Source organism: Coffea arabica, chromosome 9c (genome assembly GCF_036785885.1).
Source record: "Coffea arabica cultivar ET-39 chromosome 9c, Coffea Arabica ET-39 HiFi, whole genome shotgun sequence".
Taxonomy (NCBI): Eukaryota; Viridiplantae; Streptophyta; class Magnoliopsida; order Gentianales; family Rubiaceae; genus Coffea; species Coffea arabica.
The window spans coordinates 22,204,954-22,216,718 of record NC_092326.1 but is presented as its reverse complement, the minus strand read 5'-3'; the positions used below and the strand labels follow the sequence as shown (position 1 = coordinate 22,216,718).

Here is an 11,765-nt window from a genome sequence, read left to right as displayed (position 1 = left end):
TGCCATCATTAGAAAAAACATTAGAACCTGGGAAGAGTGTTTACCCCATGTTGAGTTTGCATACAATCGCACGGTGCATAGTTCTACTCATTTTTCACCATTTGAAATAGTCTATGGTTTTAATCCTTTAACACCACTAGACTTATCACCTTTACCTTCTTCTGAGCACATTAACATGGATGGTGCTAAACGAGCAGATTTTGTCAAGAAATTACACGAGCAGGTACGCCTAAACATTGAGCGAAGGATGGACCAAGTTGCTCAACGGGTTAACAAGGGACGCCAACGCGTTGTGTTTGAACCTGGTGACTGGGTGTGGTTACATCTACGCAAGGAAAGGTTCCCAGTCCAAAGGCGCAATAAATTACTTCCCCGAGGAGATGGGTCGTTCCAAGTCATCAAGCGCATCAATGACAATGCTTACAAACTGGACCTACCCGGTGAGTACAATGTGAGCGCTACATTCAATGTCTCTGATCTATCTCCTTTTCTTGCAGACGATGAAGCTGATTTGAGGACAAATCCTTTTGAAGAGGAGGGGGATGATACGAACCAAGAGACACCAGTGCGAACTATTCGAGTTCCCCTAGGACCCGTAACTCGAGCACGAGCTAACAAGATGAGGAAGGAACTCCAAGGACTTGTTCATGAGATACAAGGCCAAGAAATTGTCCCCAAGGTCATTGAGGGGCTTGAGTATGAAGGAATGAAAGTCATCCATGTAGTGCACGCCAAAGAGAACCATGTGTGACCCTTCTCTAGTCACATTTGCTGTTTTAGTTAAGTCATTGTAATAAGGGCTTAATGGTCCATAGCCTTGCTTTATTTACCTAAGCGATGATCTCATAAGGTTATTTACCTAAGCAATGACCTCATAAGGTTGTTTACCTAAGGGATGACCTCATAAGGTTTGGTCAAGCCCACAATTCTTAGTCTTATGGAATAGTTAGTCTTAGTCAAGACCACAACTCTAGACTAGTTCCACATTTAGTTGTTCATCTCTATGTAAGGCTATAAATAGCCCACACTTCCAATGGTTTAGGCATTCAATCAATAAATCAGATTTTGAGAGTTTTCTTGGTTTCTCCAAGGCTTCTTGAATACCTTAGAATTTCTCTAGGTGTTCGTGACTTATCAATCTAGAATCGTACTAGGTTGTGGCGTCTTCTACCATTATACCAAGGTTCGTTAACCATGTGATTAACGGGTTGATGTCATCCGCTTCAAACTTGGTGTCCTCTTGTCGATCCTGAAGCTAATCTTTTACGGGTTTCGTCACAAGGTTGGCGACGTTCGTATCACAAGGTCTTCGCCACTCCAAAATGTCCCATGAGGCCTCCACCATGAGCCTCTCTAACCAGCAAAAGTCGCATGGAGCACAGGGGAATACATAGTTTGCCTTTGTAGTACAAGAACCCCTGCGACATAGAATAATGCTCACGAGTAACTCGTGGCAAGGTTGTGAAAATCTCACCAAAGTCTAGGTCAGCTGCATATAAATCCTTAATGAATTCAAAGCCAAGCAACTTAGTGTCTAGTGTAGTGATTAGTGTATACCTTCTAGAAAGTGCATCAGCCACTACATTAGTCTTCCCAACCTTATATTGGATGACAAACACAAAACTATCAATGAAAGCCACCCACCTCGCATGCCTTTTGCTCAATTTGGTTTGTGATTTGATGTGTTTGAGCGATTCATGATCAGTGTGGAGTACGAATTCCCGAGGTCTGAGGTAGTGTTGCCAAGTTTGGAGAGCGCGCACCAAGGCCATCAATTCCTTGTCATAAGTTGAGTAGTTCAACCAGGCACCAGTCAACTTCTCACTAAAGTAGGCCACTGGTTTCCCCTCTTGAATGAGCACAGCTCCAATACCTATACCAGAAGCATCACACTCTACTTCAAAAGCCTTGTCAAAATTAGGTAAACTTAATACAGGTGCATGTGTGAGCTTGTGTTTAAGTAATTGGAAAGACTTAGCTTGTTCTTCTTCCCATTGGAATGGCACATTTTTCTTGATAATGGCTGTAAGTGGGGCAGCAATGGTGCTGAAATCCTTGACAAAGCGTCTATAGAAGCTTGCCAAGCCATGAAAACTCCTTACCTCACTTATTACACTGGTTGGTATTGGCCATTCATTTATAGCCTTCACCTTCTCTTGGTCAACTCGTATTCCCTGGTCACTCACAACATAACCTAGGAAGACAAGTTGATTAGTGCAAAAAGTACACTTCTTAAGGTTAGCATAGAGGCTCGCCTTTCGAAGTGCATCTAAGACCATTCGTACATGCACAACATGCTCTTCTGTACTCTTACTATAGATCAATATGTCATCAAAGTAGACTACCACAAATTTACCAATAAAAGAACGCAAAACATGGTTCATTAACCTCATGAAGGTACTAGGTGCATTAGTTAAGCCAAAAGGCATGACCAACCACTCATACAGACCATGTTTTGTTTTAAATGATGTTTTCCACTCATCCCCTTCTTTCATGCGTATTTGGTGATAACCATTTTTCAAGTCAATCTTAGTAAATATAATAGCACCGTGTAACTCATCAAGCATGTCATCTAATCGAGGTATGGGATGGCGATACTTTACCGTTATGGCATTTATGGCTCTACAATCGGTGCACATCCTCCATCCTCCATCTTTCTTTGGCACAAGTAGGACAGGTACAGCACAAGGACTTAGACTCTCTTGAATCCAACCCTTACCAAGCAAGTCCTCTACTTGCCTTTGTTGCTCCTTAGTTTCCTCCGGATTAGTCCTATATGGTGCCTTATTAGGAAGGGAAGAGCCAGGAATGAAATCAATTTGATGTTCTATTCCCCTCAAAGGTGGCAACCCATTAGGTATATCCTCAGGAAATACGTCTTGGTACTCCTGTAAAAGGTTAGCAATAGCACTAGGCAAAGAAGCACCAAGTTCATTAGTGAGCAAAGACTCTTTACAAAACAAGATAAGCAAAATCTGGTTAGAGTGCAAAGCCTTTCGCACATCTCTAGTTCTAGCAAGCATGATGGATTTTCTCTCCTTTTTCCCTTCAATGGCCGAATGTGAAGTGTCAATTTTATGAGAAGATGGTTCGGCCATTTTGCTCTTTGTATCATGCAAATTTTTCTTTTTATTGTCACAATGCATGTCATATTCCTTTTGCAACCCAAGTTGGTCCTCATGCACTTGTTGAGGTGTAAGAGGTGCAAGTGTGATCTTTTTAGTATTATGCACAAAGGAATACTTATTCAAGAATCCATAAAAAATGACCCTTTTATCAAACTGCCACGGGCGACCCAAAATAATATGAGTAGCTTGCATAGGCACAACATCACATAAAACATCATCTTTATATCTACCAATGGCAAAATTAATTAAAACTTGCTTATGAACACGTACCTCACCACTATTATTCAGCCATTGTAGTTTGTAAGGTCGGGGGTGATCACTAGTTGGCAAGGTCAATCGTTCCACCATGAGTGCACTAGCAACATTGGTACAGCTCCCTGGGTCAATTACCAAGCTACAAAGCTTGTCCATCACATGGCACCTTGAGTAAAATATGTTCTCTCGTTGAAGGTCATCTCTACTAGCTTGAGTAGTTAGAGCTCGCCTTGCAACCATACCAACTTTACCATGAGCTGGTATCTCCTCAAATTCCTCTTCATCCTCAACCAAGGGAGGCATGTCCTCACACTCATCCTCCTCATCCGTTTGTACTTCCCCATTTGGTAGTATAAGCATAACCCTTTGATTTGGGCATTGGGAAGCAATATGTCTGAATCCTTGACACTTAAAACACTTAGTATCTCGGTATCGAACTTTGCGTACCTCATGAGTAGGCCTACCATCACCCCTCGAGGGTGTTTTTGAGGAAGGTGCATTCGGCCTTAGAGACTCCTTGGTTGTCCCACCTTGTTTGGCCAAGGGGAATGCACTAGAGGGGCTGACTTCCCTCTTGAAGGGTTGGTTCCTCCAATTTCCAACTTGAAAGTTGGAATTTTGTCGAATTGGACCCCTCCTCTTGAGCCTCCTTTCAATCTTAATAGCCTTGTCTAGCATATCATGGAGGTCCACATAATGGTGCTTGATTGGATCCACACCAGCTTTACGGTGTTTATTCTTCCATGTCCTCGACCCATATTCCTCCTCGGAGTTGGAACTTTCATAGTCACGGGTTGGTGCTTTGTGTCTCCGGGACTTAGAATTGGTGTGGGAGTGTTCGAGACTATCCATCCTCTCATGCAATGGTTCTAATTCCTGTTTCATTAGCTTGAGCAATTTATCAGTCATAGCTTCCATCACAAGTTTAATATCAAAAGGAATAGTTTCCTTCCCTTCGGACATGTTGAGGTATTCCTGCAAAAATAGGGTTAGTGGAAATAACACCTCACTCACTCCCTTAGTATATCACTCACACTCGTGTTTCACTCAAGTGTATGAAAACACTCTAATGATCTCACCAATCACTTCTCAAGTCACTAGATTGCTTTTCTTGAAGAAATCAGAATTTTCTTGAAGAAATTCAATCAAACTTGAACCAAATTATACCCAAGTGTGGCGGATGAAGGCTGTGATTTTTTGAAGGTTGTTTGACTAATTCTAAGACACAAAAGGAAATGTATAATATGCTGGAGAAAAAAAACTCTAAGCTGTCCGCCTAAAAGAGAAGAAACCACAAAACAAGAAAAAAAGAAAGTTTGGTTGTGACTAGTAGCTAAATTGAGGAGTTAACTACCAAGTGGAATCCAAAACTGATTAGGACTCTTGGGCCTCGTAAACCACGTTTGATACGAACGTCGCCAACCTTGTGACGAAACCCGTAAAAGATTAGTTTCATGATCGACAAGAGGACACCAAGTTTGAAGCGGATGACCTCAACCCGTTAATCACGTGGTTAACGAACCTTGGTATAATGGTAGAAGACGCCACAACCTAGTGCGATTCTAGATTGATAAGTCACGAACCCCTAGAGAAATTCTAAGGTATTCAAGAAGCCTTGGAGAAACCAAGAAAACTCTCAAAATCTGATTTATTGATTGAATGCCTAAACCATTGGAAGTGTGGGCTATTTATAGCCTTACATAGAGATGAACAACTAAATGTGGAACTAGTCTAGAGTTGTGGTCTTGACTAAGACTAACAATTATAGGCTTGACCAAACCTTATGAGGTCATCCCTTAGGTAAACAACCTTATGAGGTAATCGCTTAGGTAAATAAAGCAAGGCTATGGACCATTAAACCCTTATTACAATGACTTAACTAAAACAGCAAATGTGACTAGAGAAGGGTCACACATGGTTCTCTTTGACGTGCACTACATGGATGACTTTCATTCCTTCATGCTCAAGCCCCTCAATGACCTTGGGGACAATTTCTTGGCCTTGTATCTCATGAACAAGTCCTTGGAGTTCCTCCCTCATCTTCTTAGCTCGTGCTCGAGTTACGGGTCCTAGGGGAACTCGAATAGTTCGCAATGGTGTCTCTTGGTTCGTATCATCCCCCTCCTCTTCAAAAGGATTTGTCCTCAAATCAGCTTCATCGTCTGCAAGAAAAGGAGATAGATCAGAGACATTGAATGTAGCGCTCACATTGTACTCACCGGGTAGGTCCAGTTTGTAAGCATTGTCATTGATGCGCTTGATGACTTGGAACGGCCCATCTCCTCGGGGAAGTAATTTATTGCGCCTTTGGACTGGGAACCTTTCCTTGCGTTGATGTAACCACACCCAATCACCAAGTTCAAACACAACGCGTTGGCGTCCCTTGTTAACCCGTTGAGCAACTTGGTCCATCCTTCGCTCAATGTTTAGGCGTACCTGCTCGTGTAATTTCTTGACAAAATCTGCTCGTGTAGCACCATCCATGTTAATGTGCTCAGAAGAAGGTAAAGGTGATAAGTCTAGTGGTGTTAAAGGGTTAAAACCATAGACTATTTCAAATGGTGAAAAATGAGTAGAACTATGCACCGTGCGATTGTATGCAAACTCAACATGGGGTAAACACTCTTCCCAGGTTCTAATGTTTTTTCTAATGATGGCACGCAAGAGTGTAGATAGTGTACGATTGACAACCTCAGTTTGACCATCAGTTTGTGGGTGACTAGTAGTAGAAAATAGCAATTTGGTACCCAATTTTCCCCACAAAGTTTTCCAAAAGTAACTCAAAAATTTGACATCCCTATCAGAGACAATTGTCCTAGGCATGCCATGCAATCTAATGATTTCTTTGAAAAACAAATCAGCAATGTACGATGCATCATCTGTTTTGTGACATGGTATAAAATGTGCCATTTTTGAAAATCTGTCAACAATAACAAAGATGCTATCATTTCCCCTCTTTGACCTAGGCAACCCTAAAACAAAATCCATGGAAATGTCGGTCCAAGGTTCCTTAGGTACAGGTAAAGGACTATAAAGGCCATAGGGTTGAAGTTTAGACTTAGCTTTGTGGCAAGTAATGCATTTAGCCACCATTCGCTCCACATCTCGTTTCATCCTTGGCCAATGGAAGTGCTCTTGAAGGATAGCTAAGGTTTTAGCCACGCCAAAGTGTCCCATCAAGCCACCTCCGTGTGCTTCCCTAACTAGTAAAGAGCGAATAGAGCAATTAGGTATGCATAGTCGATTGAGGTAGAAAAGAAATCCATCAAGGATGTAGAATTTACCTTGAGTTGCTGAACCACAAGAGTCATAAATACCTGAGAAATCTGGGTCATTGGTGTATAACTCTTTGACTAATTCAAATCCTAACAACCTTGCATCAAGTTGAGTGAGCAAAGAGTACCGACGTGATAATGCATCAGCAACAACATTAGTTTTCCCCACTTTGTACTTAATCGCATAAGGGAAGGTTTCAATAAATGCAATCCACCTAACATGACGCTTATTCAACTTGTGTTGTGACTTAATGTGCTTAAGCGACTCATGGTCAGTGTGTATGACAAATTCCCTTGGTCTCAAGTAATGTTGCCAAGTTTCTAAAGCACGGATTAAGGAGTACAACTCCTTATCATAAGTGGAATAGTTCAAAGCTGCCCCATTGAGTTTTTCACTAAAGTATGCAATTGGTTTGCCCTCTTGCATTAGGACAGCTCCAATACCCACCCCAGATGCATCACACTCTATTTCAAACATCTTGTCAAAGCATGGTAATGCAACTAGTGGTGCATGTGTGAGTTGATGTTTAAGCATTTGGAAAGCACGTACTTGAGCATCTCTCCACACAAATGGCTCATTTTTCTTAATTACAGCAGTTAGAGGTGCAGCAATGGTACTAAAATCTTTAACAAATCGTCTATAAAAACTAGCAAGACCATGGAAGCTACGTACCTCACCCACCGTGCTTGGAGTAGGCCATTCTCGAATTGCTTTAACCTTCTCCTCGTCCACTTTGATTCCCTGTTTACTCACAACAAAGCCTAGGAAGACAAGTTGATCAGTACAAAAGGAGCACTTCTTAAGGTTAGCATAGAGCTTTTCCCTTCGAAGTACATCAAGAACAAGCTTCACATGTTCAACATGCTCATCTAAGCTCCTACTATAAATCAGGATATCGTCAAAATATACAACTACAAATTTTCCAAGGAATGGACGAAGTACGTGGTTCATCAACCTCATGAACATACTAGGTGCATTAGTTAGTCCAAATGGCATAACTAACCACTCGTACAAGCCATGTTTGGTTTTAAAGGCCGTTTTCCATTCATCCCCCTCTTTCATCCTAATTTGATGATAACCGCTTTTTAGATCAATTTTAGTGAAAATCACAGCACCATATAGCTCATCTAACATATCATCAAGTCTAGGAATAGGGTGACGATATTTTACCGTTATTGCATTAACGGCCCTACAGTCAGTGCACATTCGCCAACTTCCATCCTTTTTAGGCACCAAGATGACGGGAACCGCACATGGGCTCAAGCTTTCTCGTGCCCATCCCTTTGTTAGAAGCTCTTCGATTTGGCGTTGGAGTTCCTTTGTCTCATCTGGACCCATTTTGTAGGCTGGTCTGTTAGGAAGTGGGGCACCTGGAACCAAGTCAATTTGATGCTCAATTCCCCTTATTGGTGGTAGTCCATTTGGAATCTCATCGGGAAAGACATCCTCATAATCCTGCAAAAGAGAGACAATACTAGATGGTAGAGTATTAGTAAGATCACTTATAACAACCAACACCTCTTTGCTCAAAAGTACAAAGATGGGTGTATTAACACTCAAAGCTTTTCTTACTACATTGGCTTTTATCAATAGATTTTGCCTTTTCTCTCTCTTTTCAATTTTGGCCGGCTCACTATATGTCTTTTTCCTCTCAATTTTCTCGGCCTTATCATTTCCTGTTGAGCCCTCGATTTTTTCTATTTTTTTCTTCTCATTCTCAAGCTCGCTCTCCTTGATCAGGCTTTCTTGATCTTCACGAACTTGGATAGGAGTGAGTGGCACAAGCACAATCCTCTTCTCGCCTTGCTTGAAAGAGTATTTATTGGTAATGCCATCGAATGTAACTCCCTTGTCGAATTGCCATGGTCTCCCCAATAGTATGTGACATGCTTGCATAGGGACCACGTCGCATAACACCACGTCCTCATACTTTCCAATTCGGAAAGGTACTTGGACTTGCTTGGTCACACGAACATCCCCACTATCGTTCAACCATTGCAAACGATAAGGTGTTGGATGTCGTAGAGTGGGTAGTGCTAGTTTCTCCACCATCAAGGCACTAGCGACGTTATCACAACTACCTCCATCTATGATCAAACTACATACCTTGCCTTTGATATAGCAACGGGTGTAGAAAATGTTCTCCCTTTGTACATGGTCGGCAGCTTTCACTTGGGTTGCTAAGGCTCGTCTGACAACGAGTCCAACTCGTTCATCGACGGGTAATGCTTCCTCTTCTTCCTCAAGGGATGGCAACTCCTCCTTCTCATCTTCATCATCGGTGAAATACTCACCATTGGGTAAGATGATCATAGTGCGTTGGTTCGGGCATTGGCTAGCAATATGCCCTCGGCCTTGGCATTTGAAGCATCTAGTATCTCGATTTCGCCCCATGCTCGACTCAATGGCAGTCTTTGGTGTTGCCTTAGACTCCCACTTAGTCATATCCGGCCTTGGTCTTGAAGGGATGGAATTACTCGGCCCTTTATCCTCTTTCTTTGGCGGTGTAGTTCGGAGATAAGAGGGTGAAAAGTTGGAGTAACTCCGAGTCGAACCCCTCCTCTTAATCCTCCTTTCAATCTTGATGGCCTTTTCCACCAAATCCCCAAGTTCCACATAGTGGTGTAACTCTACTTGGTCAGCGATTTCGGGCCTTAGTCCGTTCAAGAAGCGTGCCATTGTTGCTTCTCGATCCTCCATGATGTCTGCCCGTAGCAAGAGTATTTCCATTTCTTTGTGATAGTCCTCGACACTTCGTACTCCTTGGTTGAGGGTTTGAAGCTTTTGGTACAAGTCACGGTAGTAGTGACTGGGTACGAAACGCTTCCTCATTAGTCGTCTTAGCTCCGTCCAAGTTTGTATGGTAGGTTCACGACTCCTCCTTCGACTAGTGGAGAGTTGATCCCACCACACAACGGCGTAGTCGGTGAATTCGACCACGGCCAACTTGACCTTTTGCTCCGCCGAGTAAGTATTGCAATCGAAAACAAGTTCAATCCGCTTCTCCCACTCTAAGTAGGCATCAAGGTCTGATCGTCCTTGGAAAGGCGGAATTTTCATCTTTATGCCCGGAATGTGGTCATTTGAAGGCCTAGCATCACGCTTGGACCTACTTTGCTTATGCTCATAGTTGTTGTCTGAGTTAGAGTCGCTTGACTCATGTGCATAAGCCTTTCCACGGCTGCCTTTGGAGCTTCCATGAGACAACTCTAAGCTGTCAATGCGTTGGTGCATCAGTTCAAGTTTTTGGTCCATCATGCGTCCCAATTCGCCTTTGATTGCTTCTGTGAAAAGTTTAAGATCAAAAGCTTGGGGAGCTTGCTCCCCCCTCGTTAGCCATGGTAGGGTAAAAAAATAATAATAATGGAAAGAAGCAAAGTTTATCTCACACACTTCCTCACGTGTTTACTCTCGCTCTCGTGTTTGAACACTCTAAGAACTCACCAAGGTATTTTCAAGGCTCCTCGGTCAACTCCTCGAAGAAGTTAGAACTCCTTCTAGTGTGGATCGACTTACCAACCAGGGTCACAAGATTGTAGCACTTTGAACGAAAAAAGAACAAAAGATGAAGGGACTGACCACGACTCAATGAATGACTCAAAGTTGAATTTTAAGGATCCTAGACAAAAACTCTACCCAAAACTGGAATTTTGAGCTGCTGGTTGCTGCATTTCTGGGCAGTGCTTTGGTAGATAAATGGACACTTAGAGGATTCAGAATGACACTTAAAACTAACCTAATGATGCACGAAAATTTCCAGAATTAATGATTGGACAGAAATTCCCCAATGGTTGCAAAGATGGAATCCGAATGGAAGATGAATTTGTGTTGTGGTAGGACTGTTTTGGAAACCCAAGGCTGACTTTTCTTCTTTAATCCTTTGGAAACAAGGATTAGTCTTCCTATTTGCTGGTTCCCATAAATTCTAAGGTCAAGTTCAAGATTGGAACTGATTTGGTTGTTTTTGGGAACAAGGGTGGAAATTTTGACTTGAACAGGTTGGAAAATTTGACTTGAATAGGTTGGGAAATTTGACTTGAATAGGCTGAATATTCTTCTTCTTCCTTTGTTTTTGTTTTCTAATCAGCCAAGAAGAGCCAAATTTCGTGGCTAAAATGTTCTTAGTCAAGAAAGAAGATTGTTGTGGTGAAGACAAGGATTTTGGCAGCTGAAAATTTGCAGCCTTGTTGTTTACCAAGATTTGGTTCCCAAAACCCAGAAACTTCAAGATTCTTTTAAGAATTCAAGATGTTAATTCCCAGAATTCAAGAAACACAAAATTGAAGATGATTTCCTCCCTAAACAATCCAAGATTTCACGATTTGATCAAGACAGATTTTGGTTGGCTTCAAGAATCCCAACTAAAGTTCCAAGAACTTCAAGATTGTGGTTTTAAACAATCAGGAACTTCAAAAAAAACCCAAGTTTTGATCAAGACAGATTTCCAGGAATTTTTTGTAAGGTTAGCCAGCTATTTTTTTTTTGTATGTAAACAAGAACACAAGGTAATAACTAGATAGGACTCTAAAACCCTTGCTACAAACTGATTTTTTTCGGATGAACAGTAACCTCGAATGATCAAATAGAACAAAAGACTGGAATTGAATGGATATAACAGGATAGAAACAAGACTCAAACAAGGAATCAAGAATAAGACACAAAAAAAAAAAGGCTGGACCAAACCAGGCTAACCACAGCAATTAACAACAACTAGACACAAGTTTATGTCGTAACAAATCTGGAAAAATAACGCAAGAACACGAAGTAACAAATCTGGAAATTGCGGATAGCAACTTAGAACACGAAAACAGAATTTTCGACAACTTGACTCGAAAAGCAAATAAAAAAAAGGATATAACGTGATACCTCTTAATTAGCTCTGATTACCAACTGATACGAACGTCGCCAACCTTGTGACGAAACTCGTAAAAGATTAGCTTCAGGATCGACAAGAGGACACCAAGTTTGAAGCGGATGACCTCAACCCGTTAATCACGTGGTTAACGAACCTTGGTATAATGGTAGAAGACGCCACAACCTAGTGCGATTCTAGATTGATAAGTCACGAACACCTAGAGAAATTCTAAGGTATTCAAGAAGCCTTGG

At 41.8% G+C, this 11,765-nt stretch overlaps 1 protein-coding gene across 1 annotated transcript; it reads right to left on the bottom strand.

The window, feature by feature from the left end:
- Positions 1 to 1,298: 1,298 nt before the first annotated feature.
- LOC113723650 (uncharacterized) lies at positions 1,299 to 4,346 on the bottom strand. Its single transcript, XM_027246640.2, has 2 exons — positions 2,450 to 4,346; positions 1,299 to 1,873 (listed from the first exon to the last, which is right to left on the bottom strand). Exons 1-2 carry the CDS (start codon positions 4,344 to 4,346, stop codon positions 1,299 to 1,301), a joined length of 2,472 nt encoding a protein of 823 aa, XP_027102441.2.
- Between the last annotated feature and the right edge of the window lie 7,419 nt (positions 4,347 to 11,765).